At 49.2% G+C, this 18,885-nt stretch overlaps 1 protein-coding gene across 1 annotated transcript; it reads right to left on the reverse strand.

The window, feature by feature from the left end:
• Positions 1–16,281: 16,281 nt before the first annotated feature.
• Positions 16,282–17,953, reverse strand: ins (preproinsulin). The gene is made up of 2 exons (XM_056285270.1): positions 17,770–17,953; positions 16,282–16,606 (listed from the first exon to the last, which is right to left on the reverse strand). The coding sequence occupies exons 1-2, from the start codon at positions 17,948–17,950 to the stop codon at positions 16,440–16,442; spliced, it is 348 nt and encodes a 115-aa protein (XP_056141245.1). The 5' UTR covers positions 17,951–17,953; the 3' UTR covers positions 16,282–16,439.
• Between the last annotated feature and the right edge of the window lie 932 nt (positions 17,954–18,885).

The raw sequence follows: 18,885 nt of genomic DNA on the forward strand, positions 1-18,885 counted from the left end.
TGCTGTGTTAAAAGTTGTTCATTTTGACAGTGTTTTGAACAGAAATGTCAGATATTAAGAGTCGTCTCAAACAGCAGAATGAGTGTGGAAAAAGTCCAGTCAAACTTATTCTTACAACAGCAGCAACAGAGATCCGATAAAATCAAGTCATGGAAGAATATTCCACCATGGAGACTGTTGTTTTGATGATGAAGTACAAGGAATTTTTACTTTTCTTGGTGCTAAATATTTCTACCGTGAGTTCGCAGGGAAAATCAAACTGATAGAGACGGGCGGGACGTGAGAGAGAGAGAGAGAGAGAGAGAGAGAGAGAGAGAGAGAGAGAGAGAGAGAGAGAGAGAGAGAGAGAGAGAGAGAGAGAGAGAGAGAGAGAGAGAGAGAGAGAGAGAGAGAGACAGACAGACAGACAGACAGACAGACAGACAGACAGACAGACAGCGCCGTTTACAATCTACCAATTGTATGAAAGTCCGGTTTAAGAGGTGCATTGCCCTACTAAAAACGTTTTCATTATACCCTTACTTCTGATAAAACTGGTTGAGGAAGAAAGCAACCGCTTCCTTTTCCCTCTTCAACCCCAAGCCCTGCTTTTTATTCCCTCAGTTTATTAGCTCAATACTTAGGTCCAAATTACACAGTTCGACCTGTCCCCCGTTCCTAATCGAGAGATAGAGAGCGAAAGCGAAAGCGAGAGCGAAGCACATTTCAAACATCCATTCTGTAATATTGTCATCATGACTTTTTTTCTCTGTTCACACATTCAGCTTCTATCGGTCAGATTTACAGATGGCGTTTATTCACACATGACATGACAGCGTCTTCTGTCTGCCTTCAGATCGTAAACGTCGGCATCTCTAACGTGATTCTTTTACTTATCTATTCATTTATTTACTCATTTAGTATTTGGGGCATATCGGTTTTCCATATGACTGTACCACACAGCTGACTCTTGATTCCGTCCTTTTTGCGAATCGAAAGAAGCTCTCTTCTTCTTTTCATCTGCACGCCGTCCATTTTTCCAGACATGTTGAAATCTGCTCTTACTTTTTACTGGTTTAGAAATAAATCTCACACCTCACCTGCTGTGGACCAGTCGCGCGATACATTCCTTGTGGTTGGTTCACTTGCTCCTGTTAAAGTGTCTTAATCCGGCAGTTTGACGGATTTTCTTCACACTATCATCGTTAGGTAATAATCAGGAAATTATTATTTTTAACAGATTATCGACTCCGACAAGTGAAATTGAGAGAAGGTTTAAGGGTCTGCATGTCTGGATAGAGGTTTAAATGAGGTTTCTCTCATGCCGATTCCTTCTCTTGTGGGAGTGCAGGAATGAGGAAACGGAGAGATCGAATCGGGCCAATTCCATTTACTCGCCACACAAAACAACACCGATACAGCACAATCCCTCGTGGCAACCAGATAACCGCTAGGCTGCTCAAAAACATGGATCCACCCCGGAAACTCTAAACAGTGCCTACGTCAGCAGTCTGAACGTCCGCCTTAAAGGAGCAGCAGCCCCTGGTGAATCTATCGTCAATTGTGTATCACCACTCTCATGATTAGTATCGTTAAATACTTTATCAAATATATCATAATTAATAAACGAGAGTCATAAAAGAGCACAGACTGATAAAAATAAAACTACTCTGTTACGTAGTGATGTTACGTCTAACACAGAAGTGCCGGTGCGGGTTTCAAACTTGCAGTTTATTGAACTCCTGTTTGCTTTTTGACAGAAGTTGATTTGAGTTCGGTTTTGACAGATGTGAAACGTTGGGCGTGCATCCCTCTACAATGACTGAATGACTGAATGAATGAATGAATGGTTTATTTCGAACATGTAAACAAGCAGGATATAATATACAGATAATCCATTGCCAATAATCTGAAGTGATCAACAAATCCACACATCAAACTCAGCAAACAAATCTCCATACATCAGACAATTTGTTACATGTTCGAAAAGGAGTAGGAGGAAATATACACTTATTTTTCCCCACCCCTTCTCACCTACTCTTAAATTAATTCAGCTACTAGTCGAGCGGTTAGCAATGTCCCCCGCGGTGCGGACGATACGGGCTCGCTTCCCGGCCGCGGCAGTTCCTGTGGTTGCCCCCCGAATTCGCTACATTGGTATCAGAACTGGGATGGGGAGACAGACCGTAAGGCCATCGGAAGTGTATGCGCCCAGAGGCGTGAAGGAGCTGATATGCTTAAGCGCGGGGACGCGCTTCCCGAAGGAGGGGGGTAGTGTAACGTGGATGGATAAGTAGACACGTTGGCTGACGGGTCGGACCCTTTAGTCGACTGGTTAACGTTGTCGATTGCGGAGCGGGAGATAAGGGTTCGCGTCCCGGCTGTGGTCACGGTTCCCAGACTGCCCCCCGAATTCGCTACAATACAACTACAAAAGAAATCTACTCACATAGTTTCGGAATGTGTGTGTGTGTGGTGTTAGTGTAGATAGCGGGACCGAAAACTAAAGCACCTATGATCCTAATTCTTTTTGGAGGTGGTAGGTATTGTCTCAGAGAGTAAGGGAAAATGTCACTGTACTTGATGCTGCTTTATCAGATCATTTTGTGTATTCTTTAATCTGTCTATTACACCAAAAAGCAACATTAGACCTGAAACTGTTGAAAAAAAGTTACATTGATGAGAATACCAGAACTCTTTTTATGGAAGCCGTCAAATGTGAAACCGTTCTAGCTCCAAATCATGTTGATGATCTACTGAATACTTCCAGTTCTAAAATTTTGATGCCATTGCTCCTACTGAGATTAAATCGATCACCAGTAAGCAAAAGGCGCAATGGAGAAACAATCTGTAAGGGCCCAGAAAAGGGAGTGTCGGAAAGCAGAGTGACGTGTTAACACGTTAATTTTAGACGTGTTGCGCGTCATTTGACTCCACAACGCGTAAAATGGCGCGCAACGCGACCAGTTTCGACGTGTTAACGTTAATTTTCGACGAGTTAGCACGTTAATTTTCAACGTGTTGCGCGAGTACATTGCAAGTTTGAGAAAGTTAGCAGCCACATGCAAATTTGGAACATTTTTAGATGAAGCACTGCGTGATAGGTTTGTCTGTGGAGTTAAGAGCAGTGAGCTAAGAGATCGGTTACTCAATGCTGCTCACACAAAAGACTTAACGTTACAGCTCGCAGTTGAAATGGCGCTTTCTTTTGAGGTAACAAAAGGCAACAGTGCGCAACAGTTTGCACAGAAAGGCTATAAAGCTAATGTGGTGGAAAAGAAGGCTAACATAAAGCATAGAGAGGCTACGGTAAAGTCTACAGCTAACGGAAAGCCCTGCTATCGCTGCAAGGAAAAGGCCACAGACCGGATGAATGCAGGTTCAAGGACGCAGTGTCACCAGTGCAAGAAAAAGGGACACATCGCAAAAGCATGCCGTTCACCTAAAGAAGGAAGCTATGGCAAGGCATCGAAAGGGACCATGCATTTGGAATGTTGCCACGCTCTCAAGCACGAGACATGTACAAATTCCAGCGCTATCAAGCAGCAGGGAAGACTTGTTTGCAACGCTCCCCAGCACGTGGACCAGAGCAACGCTCACAGTCTTCGGGCAGATGGAGATCCTATCCAGCCTCAGCTCTGCAGTGCCAGAGACGACTGCTGTGTGCCGACAAGGTGCATGGTGGATGCTGTACAGAACATTGACACTGGTCAGACATTGGACAGTGGAGGGGCCGAACTTTTTGCAATGAACACGGGTAAAGGTGACATTGTGAAACCCTACTATGTGTATGTAAGTGTAAATGGTACAAGGGTGAAAATGGAGGTAGACACTGGCGCAGCCGTGTCAGTGATATCTGAAACTCTACTTAAACGCAGGTTTAAAGATGTGAAACTTAGTCCTGCAAATTGTGTGCTGAAAACCTACAGTGAGGAATCATTGCCATTGATAGGAAAATTCACAGCAAAGGTGAAATGCAAGGAACGCTCAGAAAAGCTAGAACTACTAGTCGTGAAAGGAAGAGGTCTATTAGGGTTTGTGGAAGACCCCAAGTGCACGACACCAGACAGAGATGGGGTTAGCCGAAAACTGGCATACTTTATTCCTTACGCGTGCGTACAAATAGTCAAACACAGGGAGTCAACGAGCGACAAGAAAAACGGAAAGTCCAAGGGGAAAAAACTCGCAGGTAATCCAAAAACGGGAACACGGCAGGATACTAAATAGGATACTAAAACATAAACCAAGGGCTGGGGTGAGTTCGGAGAGAAAAGGACCGTGAACACCGTGAAGAGTAGCCGCTACTGCGGGGAGGTTACAACACGAATTGACAACGGGTGCGTGGGAGGCCACCAAACTTAAGCCCAGCCCTGACGGCTAAGCCCGGCCCTGACGAGCTGATTGGCTGCCGGTGAGGGGTGGGCGGGCCACGGCGCGGGGTGGGCGAGCCGTAACAGTACCCCCCCCCCTCCACGGGAGCCACCAGGCGACTTGCCCGGCTTGTCAGGATGGGAATGATGGAACTCAGTGAGCAGCCCAGGGTCCAGGATGAGCTGGCGGGAGACCCAGCTACGTTCCTCCGGACCATAGCCCTCCCAGTCCACTAAATACTGGAACCCCCGTCCTCGGCGCCGGACGTCCAGCAGCCGGCGGACCTTCCACTGGGGGTGCCCATCCACAATCTAAGGGGGAAGCGGAGCCGGGGCCGGAGGCATCAGAGGACTGTGGGAGACAGGCTTAACCTGAGACACATGAAACATGGGATGGGTCTTCAAGGAAGCCGGAAGCTTCAGACTCACCGCCACGGGGCTGAGAACCTTCGTGATCTCAAAGGGCCCAACAAACCGGGGGTTCAGCCTCTTCGCGGTGGACTGAAGCGGGAGATCCTTCGAGGACAGCTACACCCTTTGGCCTGGTTGGTACGTAGGCGCTGGGGACCGGCGTCGGTTGGCTCCCCGACTGGTGTGCTCAGCTGCCCGGAGCAGAGCAGCTCTGGTCACCTCCCAGATGCGACGACACCGGTTCAGATGGGCCTGCACGGAGGGAACTGCCACTTCCGACTCCTGCACATGAAAGAGAGGCGGCTGGTAGCCCAGGGACACCTCAAAAGGTGAGAGGCCGGTGGCAGAGCTGACCAGGGAGTTGATGGCATACTTGACCCAGGGGAGGAACCGGCTCCAGGAGCTGGGCTTCTTGGCGGCCACGCACCGGAGGGCAGACTCCACGCTCTGGTTCATCCTCTCCGTTTGCCCGTTAGTCTGTGGGTGATAGCCAGAGGAGAGACTAACAGAGGCACCCAACCCCTTACAAAAGGCCCGCCATACCTGGGAGACGAACTGGGGCCCTCGGTTCGAGACGACGTGCAGGGGAAGGCCGTGGAGACAGAACACGTGGCTCGTCAGGAGGTCCGCCATCTCAGAAGCCGATGGGAGTCTGGGGAGGGCCACCAGGTGCACTCCCTTACTGAAGCGGTCCACCACTGTCAGGATCACAGTGTTACCCTGGGAGGGAGGCAGTCCGGAGACAAAATCCAACGCCACATGGGACCAGGGCCGGCTTGGAGTTGGGAGGGGCTGCAGCAGACCCGCGGGTGCCTGGTGAGAGGCCTTGCTGCGAGCACAGACGGAGCAGGCCCCTACGAAGTCCCTGACGTCGTTCCTCATGGTGGGCCACCAGAAACGCCGAGCCAGAAAGGTGAAGGTGCGGTGGACACCCGGGTGGCAAGCAAACTGACTGGCATGGCCCCACTGGAGAACCCGGGGCCGGACTGTGTCCGGGACGAATAGGCGGCGTGGAGGGACGTGGCTTGGGGCGGGATGGGAGCGCAACGCCTGCCTGACCACGGTCTCGATGTCCCAGGTAACCACGCCAACCACCCTGGCCTCAGGAAGGATGGGAGTCGGCTCCTCTGTAGCCGGCTCCCTCCTCAGGTGTTGTCGGGACAGGGAGTCTGCCTTCGTGTTGCGGGACCCGGGGCGATACGTCAGAGTGAAGTCAAACCGACTGAGGAAGCTGGACCACCGTGCCTGCGGACCATTGAGGCGCTTGGTTGCCCGGATGAACGTCAAGTTCTTATGATCCGTCCAGATGGTGAACGGCTGTTCCGCCCCCTCCAGCCAATGGCGCCACTCCTCCAGAGCAGCCACCACTGCCAGCAGCTCCCGGTTCCCGACATCGTAGTTCTCCTCAGCGGGGAGGAACCAGCGAGAGAAGAAGGCGCATGTGTGGACCTTCTGGTCAGACGCTGACCGCTGGGAGATGACAGCCCCCAACCCGGTGTCCGAAGCGTCCACCTCTACGATGAACTGCCTCTTGGGGTCGGGGTGGAGCATGACCGGGGCACTGGTGAACCTCTCCTTGAGGGACTGGAACGCAGAGCGGGCAGCCGGGGACCAGATGAACGGCTGGGAGGGGGAGGTCAGCCTGGTGAGAGGTTCTGCCACGCGGCTATAGTTCCGGATGAACCTCCGATAGAAGTTCGCAAACCCGAGGAAGCTCTGTAATTCCTTCCGTGATGTGGGATCGGGCCAGTCCACCACAGCCTGGATCTTGCGGGGGTCGGCCCGGGTCTGTCCCCTCTCAACGACGAAGCCCAGGTAGTCAACGGAAGGGGAATGGAACCGGCACTTCTCTGCCTTGACGAAGAGCCGGTTCCGGAGGAGACGTTCGAGTACCCGGCGGACATGCTGGACATGTTCCTCGAGGATCCTGGAGAAGATGAGGATGTCATCGAGGTAGACCACCACAAACTCGTCGAGCATGTCGCGGAGAATGTCATTCATGAGAGCCTGGAATACCGCCGGGGCGTTGGTGAAGCCGAACGGCATGACCAGGTACTCATAATGATCCCAGGGCGTCTTAAAGGCTGTCTTCCACTCGTCCCCCTTCTGGATCCGGACCAGATGATAGGCCCACCGGAGGTCCAGCTTAGTGAAGACTGTAGCCTGGGTGAGGGGCTCAAGGGTGGAACTCATGAGAGGAAGGGGGTACTTGTTTTTGACGGTTATCTCATTGCGTTGGCGATAGTCAATGCAGGGTCGGAGGCCCCCGTCCTTCTTCTTCACGAAAAAGAATCCAGCTGCCACCTGGGAGGACGAGGGCCGAATGAGCCCCGCTGCCAAGGACTCGGAGATGTACTCGTCCATCGCAGCCTTCTCGGGGATGGTCAGACTGTACAGACGACTGCTGGGAAGGGGTGCCCCAGAGTGGAGGTCGATAGCACAGTCATAAGGCCGATGAGGAGGAAGACATTGGGCCCGGGTCTTGCTGAAAACCTCACCTAACTCATGGTACTCAGGGGGAACAGAGGAGAGGTCGGGAGGCGGGGCACTAGGGGCATGTCGGGGGGATTGGGTGGGAGCAGCCTGGAGACATTGGGCATGACAGGAGGAGCTCCACTCCATGATGGTACCGGAGGCCCAGGCGATGTGTGGCTCATGCTGCATGAGCCAGGGGCGCCCTAGGATCACAGGGACTAACGGGGACTGGATGATGTAGAACCGAAGTCTCTCCACATGGTTACCTGCTATGGTGAGAGAGACAGGGTGGGTGCGTTGGGTGACGCTGGCCAGGCAGCGCTCGTCCAGCGCGAAGGCCTCCATGGTCTTCTCCAGCGTCTCTAGCGGGATGTTAGCTTGGGCAGCAAACTCTTGAGTCCAGGAAACACTCATCAGCCCCCGAGTCAAGGAGTGCACCCAGCGTGAGCCGCTGGTCAGCCCAGGCCAGGGTAACACTAACTAGATGGTTCTGTGGGGCAGGACGGCGGGAACAGGAAAGGCAGCTCACTAGGATCTCCCGGGGCCCCAGTGAGCCTAGTCTTTTGGCCGAGTGGGGCAGCCGCTGATCAGATGTCCCTTCTGGCCACAGTAGAGGCATTGGCCCGCCTTGAACCGGGCCTCCCGTTCGGCCGGACTAAGGCGCGTGCACCCCAGCTGCATAGGTTCCTCCCCCATCGTGGTCTGGGGCACGGGGGGAGAAACGGCCACAGGGAAAGTGGGGCGAGCAGGAGTAGGGGTCCTGTTAGGAGAGCTGGAAGACTGGGGAATGGACGGGGATCCACGCAGGGCTCGCTCGCGCCTCCTCTCCGGAGGCGTCCGTCGATGCGGATGGCGAGCTTGATCAGGTCCTCGAGGGAGGTGGGCTCCTCCCGGGTGGCTAGCTGGTCCTTGACAGCCTCGCTGAGACCTCTCCGGAAGGTGACCCGAAGTGACTGGTCATTCCAGCCGCTCTCAGCTGCAGCCAGCCTGAACTCCACCGAGTAGTCTGTGACACTGCCACTGCCCTGCTGGATACTACTCAGCCGAGCACCAGGGTCCTGGCCACCGACTGGATGGTGGAAAACCTTCCGTAGTTCCGCCTCAAAGGCCTCGTAGGTGACGCAGAAACTGGCCTTCATGGACCAGGAAGCAGTGGCCCACTGAGCTACTCGGCCTGTGAGCAGGTTGGTCACATAAGCGACCCGGGCAGCATCAGACGTGAACATGCTGGGTTGGTGCAGGAAGACCAGCTCACACTGCATAATGATTGTGGCACAGGTCTCAAAGTTGCCATCAAATGGTCGTGGGCTGGAGATGCAGGGCTCCCGGGGAACTGGGTTGAGCCCCACAGGGTTAACTGGGGCAGCGGGCCCAGGGGGCGGGTTACCCACGACTCCAGGGGCAGGCTGGCCCAGCGGCTGGATGGTGAGAGCCGCCGTGATGGTTTGCAACTGCCGCAGGATCTCTGCTTGTTGGCTCGCCAACGCCGCCTGCTGGCTCGTTAGGTTACCCACACAGGCCTGGAGGGGCTGGACCTGAGTCTGAAGATCTCTCACAGCGGTGGAGGCCGCCTCTAGCTGCTGGGTGTGGGAGTTAGTCAGTTGGATCTGTCCGATGAGAGCCGCTCGAAGTGGACTGGCTTGTACGCTCTCTGTGTCGGCTGGGGTCGTCATGGTCAGTTCGTACTGTTAGGGATTGTGGAAGACCCCAAGCGCACGACACCAGACAGAGATGGGGTTAGCCGAAAACTGGCGTACTTTATTCCTTACGCGTACAAATAGTCAAACACAGGGAGGCAATGAGCAACAAGAAAAATGGAAAGTCCAAGGGGAAAAACTCGCGGGTAATCCAAAAACGGGAACACGGCAGGATACTAAAATATAAACCAAGGGCTGGGATGAGTTTGGAGAGAAAAGGACCGTGAGGGAAGAGTAGCCGCTACTGCGAGGAGGTTACAACAAGAACTAACAACGGGTGCGTGGGAGGCCACCAAACTTAAGCCCAGCCCTGACGGCTAAGCCCGGCCCTGACGAGCTGATTGGCTGCCGGCGCGGGGGGGGGGCACGGCACGGGGTGGGCGAGCCGTAACAAGGTCCTGCATTAATGGGCAGAGACTGGATAAGTCAATTAAAGCTAGACTGGTTAAGAGTCAACAGAGTGGCTCCTGATACAGTGGATGATGTGTGTGCCAGACATGCATCAGTGTTCAAACCTGAGCTAGGCAAGTTAAAAGGTATTGAAGCCAGACTACATGTAGTTCCAGATGCTGTGCCCAAGTTCTGTAAGCCTAGAAACGTGCCTTATGCATTAAGAGAAGCCGTAGAGAGAGAACTGGCAAAATTGGAAGCTGAAGGTGTCATCTCACCCATTAATTACAGTGAGTGGGCAGCTCCAATAGTTTGTGTGCCTAAAAAGGATGATAGCGTGAGAATATGTGGAGACTACAAGGTCACCATCAATCCATGGTTGAATGTGAAACAGTATCCACTACCCAAAACCCAAGATTTATTTGCTAAACTAGCAGGACGTCAGGAGTTTACCAAATTAGACTTGTCGCAGGCTTATCAGCAACTTCTGTTAGAGGACAATTCAAGACATTACCTAACTATCAACACACACAGAGGGTTGTATCACTACAGTAGGTTACCCTACGGTGTTGCTAGCGCCCCTGCTATTTTTCAAAAGATTATGGATCAGGTTCTTCAGGGCATGGAAGGGGTCATCTGTTATTTAGATGACATCTTAATTACTGGAAAAGATACAGAAAGGCACCTGACTAACTTGGAAGAGGTGCTTAGCAGACTTGAAACTTACATCTCAGGGTTAAAAGAGAGAAGTGTGCATTCATGCAGAACAGCGTTTCATACTTAGGGCATGTCATTGATGCCATGGGCATACATCCAATGAAGGAAAAGACAGATGCTATTCAGAGGGCTCCAGTTCCGAAAAATGTAACTGAACTCAGGTCATTCTTAGCTCTGTTAAACTACTATGGGAAGTTTATCCCTAATCTATCTACTCTGATTCAGCCAATGACAGCATTGCTGCATAAAGATGCAACCTGAGAATGGTCAGAGAAATGTCAAAGTGCATTTGATAGTGCAAAGACGTCTCTTCAGTCAGATAAATTGTTAGTACATTTTGATGCAGAGTTACATATCATACTAGCATGTGATGCTTCTCCTTATGGAGTTGGTGCTGTAATCAGCCACAAAATGAAAGACGGAAGTGAGAGACCTATCGCATTTGCATCCAGAATGTTAACTAAAACAGAACAGAATTACTCTCAACTGGAAAAAGAGGCACTGGGTCTTGTTTTTGGAGTTATGAAATTCCATGAGTATCTTTATGGAAGGAAATTCTTGTTATTGACAGATCACAAGCCACTGTTGAAAATTCTGGGGCCTAAAACAGGTGTGCCAACACTGGCCGCCGCTAGATTGCAAAGGTGGGCTCTAATTTTGGCAGCGTATACATACGAAATCCAGTACAAGAAGTCAGAGCAGCATAGCAATGCTGATGCTTTATCAAGATTACCTGTGAAGCCTGATGTAGATGTGGTGTCAAACCCAATTTACAGAGTGTCTTACCTGGAAGACTTACCTCTTACTGCTAGAGAAATAGCCAAAGAAACAGACAGAGATCCTGTGTTAAGAGTGGTTAAACAGTTGGTGTTAACTGGATGGCCTAAACATGTACAGGATGAGTCACTGAAGCCTTATTTTCAGAGAAAATTAGAGCTTAGCATTGAGGATGATTGTTTATTATGGGGTTACCGTGTGGTAGTGCTTCATAAACTAAGAGACAGGCTATTGTCTGAATTATATGAGCACCACTGGGGAATAGTTAAAATGAAGTCCCTCGCCAGAAGTTTATTCTGGTGGCCTACATTAGATGACAGTATTGAACGTGAAGTGAATCAGTGTACTATTTGTCAGCAGCAGCGTAGTATGCCTGCTACCGCACCGATACATACATGGAAATGGTCTTCGAGTCCATGGGAAAGAGTACATCTTGATTTTGCTGACGACCACAAGCAGATGTTTTTAGTAGTGATGGATGCCTATGCTAGATGGCCAGAGATAGTTCCCATGACCACTACTACTTCATCTAAGACAATTGAAGCAATGAGAAATTTATTTGCAGCTTATGGGTTTCCTAAAGAGGTTGTAACTGATAACGGACCTCAATTCGTATCGCAAGAGTTTGAGTCATTTTTGACTAAAAATGGAGTAAAACACATCAAGTCACCTGCATACCATCCTGCAAGTAATGGTTTAGCTGAAAGATTGGTCCAAAATCTTAAGAAATCCCTTGCAAAGAATAGAGCCATTGGTGGTATGACGCTTGAGCACTGTGTAGCAAATTGTCTGATTGGGTACAGAAACACACCCCATACTAAGACAGGAAAGACCCCAGCTGAGCTATTTCTGAGAAGACAGGTGCGAACCAGGTTGTGTCTTATCAAACCAGAGTTCTCTCAGAGAATGCAGACCGAGTCTGAACCAAATCTTCCCCGTGTTAGGTCTTTTAAGGTTGGTCAACACGTGTTGGTAAAAAATTACAGGGGAGGGGAGAAATGGTTGAATGGAGTTATAAGTGAAGTGCTGGGTCCTGTCACATACAGTGTTGAAGTAAATGGAAATTGTGTGAAAAGACATTTGAACCAGATGTTGGGTGTCAAGGGAAATCCAAATCAGACCCAAATGGACTCTTGTGATAGAGCTTCTTGGGAGATTGATGATTTCAATGCAGACACTGATGTGTCAGAACATCCTGAACAACAGGTTGTGGAAGAACGACCTGTAGAACCACCACCGCCAGTTGTGGAAAGGAACACTCGTCCTGTGAGAGACAGACGTCCTCCTGATAGACTGAACTTGTGACTGACATGCAGATTGGTTATTGAAAAAAAAGAAATCTGTAATGTAATGTATGGTTACTGTTGAAGAAATACTGTACATGGTTACGAGCTTAAGAGCAAAAAGGATATGTTAGAATCCTAGAAAAAAATGAAGTTTGAATTTACAGGGGAGGAGCTGTGGTGTTCCCAACACAGAATATTAACCAGTGTGGTTTTATTAGTTTTGAATATACACAGATCAATGTGATTGGTACTGAATAAGGTGGAGGTCATCTATTGGTTGTTCCTGAATAGTATATAAGGCAGAATCGCCACCAGGGCATTCTCTTGGTACTCCGCTCTACTCTGGATAGCTAGGTTGTTACAGTGTAATAATAAATATACTATGTTACTGTCATAAGTCTGCCGTGTGCACTTTCCAGTTATCTGCTTAAACAGCTTAGAACATTATTAGTGTTTCATACACGACACATTGGAACCATGAAGATAAAGACATTGTGAGTTGTAGTCGTAACGATGTTCATACATTTCTTGTGGTTGGTTGACTTGCTCCTTGAACACATCTGTAGTCCACATAAAGTCAACCATTACCAAGTGAACTTTTCCTGTAACTCTCTAAATGCCCTGCAGAGGGTGGTCCTACATCGCTGCTGAGCCTTTGTTGATCATGAGACAGTGTAGTTTGGACTCATGCTGTTGAGATTTAGAGGAAGACCACTGCATAGAAACGTTTCATACTGTAGCGAATTCAGGGGGCCAGCCGAGAACCACTGCAGCCAGGACACGAACCCGGATCTCCTGCACCACGAGCGACAATGTTAACCAGTCGACTAAAGGGTCCAACCCGCTAGCCAAGGGCTAGCGAGTCCAGTTATCTGTGGTCGTTACACTACCCCGCTCTTTCGGGAAGCCCGTCCCCGTGCTTCAGTATACTACATGCTCCCTCACGTCTCTGGGCACATGCGCTTCCAATGGCCTCACGGTCTCACCCTCCCACTTCTGACACCAGGAAGTGGAATGACCTCCTGTGGCGCTCTGTGGTGCTTTTCAGCAGAATGAGTCTATTACTAAAAGTACTCCTGTGTCCAACCAGCATGTCATCGAGTGGGTGGGAGACATTGTCATGGGTGGCACGTAATTTCAACAGCGTCCTCCTCTCCGAAACCGCCGCCATATAAACCAGTTCCAACCCCACAACGTCACCGGCCTTGCGGATCAGTTTATTGAGCCTGTTTGCATCTGCTACCCTCAGCCTGCTGCCCCAACACACAACAGCAAACAGGAGAGCACTGGCCACCACAGACTCATACCACATCCTGAGAGGACAAAGATATCCCTAAATGTCCCTATGAGGGTTAAAGGTGGTTGTTGAGCTAACACTGTGGGTTTATATATTTTGGAGATATGTTGTCATATGTTTATATTGTTTTTATTTTAAGTTATTTACTGTGTTTTATTGTTCTATATATGTACATTGTACCAACTTATTTCTTATTTTCTTTTGATGCGAGTGGCAGCATTTGCACTAGCCTTATAATTTATATATTTATAGTGTGACAATGTTCTGGTTTTTATTGTTCTTTATATTTTGAAAGTTATATTATGTGCACATTTGGAATCAAAAAAAGTTGATATTTCGTATATTTTTTGTTGGTGTCAGATTATTTACAACATAATGGCGATGAACGCTGGTTGGGGGCCCCTCCTGAGAATTTTTGCCTAGGGCCCCAACAGACCCTAGCATCGCCACTGGGTGTTGGCTAAAGCAGCCCGTACCTGAGAAGGCAGCTGTCGCAGTAACAACTGTATGACGAGGAAGTCGGGCTTGTGCTCTCCCAGGAGATCCAGCATCCTGTCCGTAAATTCAGACGGCTTTCTGTCACCGAGGCCTTGTATAGAGAAGAGCCGGCTGGCCCGCTCAGCGTCAAGAAAGTTCACAAGTTTTCAACAGGTGAGCCTCGAGTGTCTCGTATTTATCCTGCTGCGGAGGGTTTTTGAGGAGGCTCACCACTCTGGCTGCTGTTGAACTGCTGAGAGCCGCCACCACATAACAGTATTTTGTGGCGTCCGCGGTGATTTCCCGCAGTGCGAACTGCGCTTCTGTCTGGGCGAACCAAGCCGAGCCGGACGACTCCCAGAACTCCGGCAGCTTGAGAGAAACCGCATTAGTCGTCATGTTCATAAAGAGTTGTCTCAGGAAACGTCCAGCAGACAAACGTCAGGGTCACCAATGTGGAAACTGCAGGAAAGTAGAGACGGACAATTTCTCTCATTGACTACACGAACGCGTGTATTCTTTGTATTCTTCCGTACAAAATCACCGTCATCAACAACATGGCGCTGCTCCAACCAACCTAGTACTCACTCCGCGCCTCTCGACCCGGAAACACTTTCTTAAAGGGCCCGTGTCTACCAATTACGGTGAATTGTGCCCATACAGTCCGCTACACGTCTACTTTCTCGCAATTTCCACATTGGTGACCCCGACGTTTGTCTGCTGGACGTTTCCAGAGACAACTTTTTATGAGCATGACGACTAATGCAGTTTCTCTCAAGCTGCCGGAGTTCTGGGAGTCGTCAGCCTCGGCTTGGTTCGCCCAGACAGGAGCGCAGTTCGCATAACCCCATTCAATACGAATTGCAGTTGCAGTCCAAACAAGCAAGGCTGGGGTATCAAAATCTGTTGGAATTGAATTGTTTGTCCAACAAATTAAAAAATAATGGTGCTGGGCGTCCGGGTGGCGTGGCGGTCTATTCCGTTGCCTACCAACATGGGGATCGCCGGTTCGACTCCCTGCGTTACCTCCAGCTTGGCCGTGTCTGCGGGCGGGAAGCCGGATGTGGGTGTGTGTCCTGGTCGCTGCATTAGCGCCTCCTCTGGTCAGTCGGGGCGCCTGTTCAAGGGGGGAGAGGGAACTGGGGGGAATTGCGTGATCCTCTCACGCGCTACGTCCCTCTCGCGAAACTCCTCACTGTCAGGTGAAAAGCAGCGGCAGGCGACTCCACATGTATCGAGAGAGGCATGTGGTAGTCTGCAGCCCTCCCCGGACCGGCAGAGGGGGTGGAGCAGCGACTGGGACGCTCGGAAAATAGGGTAATTGGCCAAGTACAATTGGGGAGAAAAGGGGGTATTTTTGGGGAAAAAAATCATTGATTCCCCAACACAGATTTATTCATGAGAGTGGCGAAAAGATGCCACAGAAGCCAGGAAGTGATGTCCAGCGGCTGTGAGCTACACTGGCAGTGTGTCAGTTGTCCTGGGTGAGGGAGAGGAGGCTCTGTCAGACTAATTTTTAAGATGAAGCACATTTGGTAGCAGTCGAGATCATGCGGTTGCAAGTTGGAGTATCTGGGCAGTGGGACAAAAGAGATGATTTTTAACAGCATGCTGTTGGCTCAATTGAATTTTCTCTTGTTGGATTTTTTTTGGGGACCTGAGGGGCAGGTCAGACTTTAAAGAACGGTCACACTTGTGAAGATCTCCAATAATCGGCTAAAGTAAAGGCACCACAGTATTTGCTGCTAAATGGGTACACCAATAGTGAATCAGCTGGTTTTTCTACATTATTCTTGCATTGCCAAAAAGCCTGCCCTTGTCCAACAAAGAACCTGTGACAGAATTTACTCAAACGTTTTCCCATGCAAAACTTCTGATGTGCTGATTCTGTGCATTTTTGGTTTAGGTTTAAAGGGCAAAGTTAGATTCGTGTCAGTCTCAAAAGTATTATGTACCATTACTATGGTAAGAAAGGAAGTGCTTTTGGTCCCCCTGAAAATACACATACAAAAAAAACCCCACACAAACATTGTAGAATTTTATGCCATTGCACCTTGTTTGGTACAGTGGTGTAAAATAAGCTGACAGCCAAAGACATTTGTCTGTCTGTCTATCTGTCTGTCTTTTTTCCTCTCATTTATTTGTCGTGTACTTATCTCACATATTTGTTACAGTATGTTTCTATCTTCATAAGATTATCTGATGCTTGTATCAAGTGAGTTATAGTCACTGAGCAGGCACATTCTTGTCTTCTACCCATATACCCATCTCAATAAACAAAGGCTAGAATACCACTTCAATTCATAGAACTTTATTTTCTAGGAAAATAATAGGAATTCGTTCATTTCTCAGCATTTTTGTGTACAAAGACAGCAGTTTTTCTTTTTCTTTTTTTCCAGGGAGTCAGCAGCCCCTCAACTCTCTTGCTTTTTGAAAAAGAGAACTAAGGGGAGCAGGCTTGGCTAAACAAGAAGCTAAGCTTGTTTGCCAAGGGACTAAGCAAAGCTTGGCTAGACCAGGCTGAACAAGCCATGGTCAAGCGTAGTGTTGGTATCAACACGCTTCAGTTGCAGTAGTTCTGGAGGTCAAAGATGTTGCAGGGCTTGTGGCAGCACTGCTCCACGATACCCCTTTTCACCATCATCTCCATCTGGTCCTTGAAGGCAAACTCAGCCACCTCATTCTCCCCGCCGGTAGCTGTTGCTCCACCCACCTTTGAAGGAAGGAAACCTGATGGAGGGGACCAATATGGGGAGGGCCAATGTAAAGGTTAACTTATTTTGGGTTTTAAGGGAGCAGTCTATTGGCAGTACATACTGTGCATTAGCACAGAATCACAGCCAGATTACATCATCAACAGCAGCTATTTTCATATAAGTTGATAAGCACTTTTTTAAAATCTCAGTATAATTAATATGTGGGTTTAAACCTGTGTCAAGTGGCTGCCATGCTGAAATTTCACTGAGCAATACAGGCCTATGCACTTGCACTGCTTCCCTTATAAACTGTAGTCTGTTGTGCGTGTGTGTGTGTGTACATACACAGGGTGTTGTGATGCGTCTAGTGCAGCAGTGTGTAGTTGGAGGGAAGGTGCATGTGTTCTTCCAACCCGCTTGTGTCCTTCCTGCCCTTAGCTTGCTGCCGCTGGCTAGCCTTTGTGGCGAATAGGGAAGCATCCTAGCGTGTAAGCCTTCCCTTGCTAGTACATAGCCTCTCCTTCACCAAGACTCCTGCCAGGCCTCTCCGTGGCCACACGTGGTAACTGGGGTCTTGCGGCCCCAGGCTAACTTGGCAGGGGATCTCGGAGTAGCAGTGGGCCCCAGAGATATGGTGTGCAGGCCCTGGCACCTATCAACCACTGCCCCGCTGCCTTGTGGGTGAGTCTGGGAAGACATAAGGCTAAGGGAGCTTACCCCAACAGAAAAGCAAGCTGGGCGGTACGCTTCGAGGCGGTTTCCGAAAAACTGGATTTCCGGCAGCCCCCTGCAGTTGTGTGGAGGTGCCGGTCGTCTAGGGATCCCCCTTGCCATCGGAACCATCTCCTCTACAATCAAGTCATGTGGCGTTGGGAGAAGCGCACCCCCCATGCCACTTTAAAAACCATCTCTGCGCAGGTATCTTCTGCTATCTGAGTCCTCAAAGGACCCACAAATAGAAGAAGATGGTCATCATCGGGCACGATGGACAACCAGCAAAGTCTGTTGTAGTCTATTGTAATCTAACAACTTCATCTAACTACATTTTTGATTAAAAACTAAACATCTGTGAAATTTGTTCTCAAAATGACTATTTCACAATCTTGAGCAAAACTCAATTTATCCTTTGACTTTGACACAATACTTGGCTCATTTTTATCATTGATTGTTGTTAAATTTGAGTGCGGCAGCTCTCACCGAGTAGGGGGTCCACGTCTCTCTTTGGGTTGTAGAAGAAGCCCCGCTCTCCACAGACCAGGTACAGTGCATCCACCAGATGGGAGCCGCACAGGTGTTGTGGGGGAGTCACTGCTTGGGAGCCTGACCAATTCAGAGCCAGCAGCAACAGCAGAGAGGTACTCTGGAGCCACAAAGCCATGCTGAGAGACAGCTGGAAACACACACACACACACACACACACAAATGCAAGGTCAGATGCATAGTGAAAACCGTATATATATATATATATATATATATATATATAAAGAGACAGACAGACAGACAGACAGACAGACAGACAGACAGACAGACAGACAGAGACAGAGAGCTTACCTCAATCTAACACGCTTCTGTGTGAACGTTTATGAGTAGACATAGTAAGAGAAGGAAGAGAAACAATAAGGAGAGAAGAGGGAGGATAGCGGAGTGCCTGAGATGGAATAGAAACAAAGAGATCCCATCATGAAAAGAAGAGAAGGAGGTGTTAGAGTGGGAGAGGATCAAAGATGAAGAAAGAGGAGTAAGGAAAGTAATGAAGTTTCCCATTAAAAATGAGATGAGATGAAGAAGAGAAGAAGGAGGAGAACAGGAACAAAGAGGGGGAGGCAGGGAAAGCAGTTTACCTGGTGAGCAGGAGCAGGAGGAGGAGGTGATTCTCTGATGAAGGAGAGGAGGAACGGTAGGTCTGCTGAGAGCTGGTTTGGTGTGAGGAAGAACAGATGATTTGCCCTCCATTTAAAGCAATACCTCCACCAGGACACACCCACCACTCCACCGCCCTGTGTGTGTGTGTGTGTGTGTGAGAGAGAGAGAGAGAGAGAGAGAGAGAGAGAGAGAGAGAGAGAGAGAGAGAGAGAGAGAGAGAGAGAGAGAGAGAGAGAGAGAGAGAGAGAGAGAGAGAGAGAGAGAGAGAGAGAGAGAGAGAGAGAGAGAGAGAGAATATGATCAATGGGTCAGAGTGTTACAGTCAGGGGTTACAATTAGTTGACAATATGTATGTATGTATATTATGTGTGTATATTATGTATATTATGTATGTATGTATGTGTGGTTTTCCCTCTGTCCACACACTGTAGACAAAATTAGACAACACAT

Source organism: Lampris incognitus, chromosome 8 (genome assembly GCF_029633865.1).
Source record: "Lampris incognitus isolate fLamInc1 chromosome 8, fLamInc1.hap2, whole genome shotgun sequence".
NCBI classification, from domain to species: Eukaryota; Metazoa; Chordata; class Actinopteri; order Lampriformes; family Lampridae; genus Lampris; species Lampris incognitus.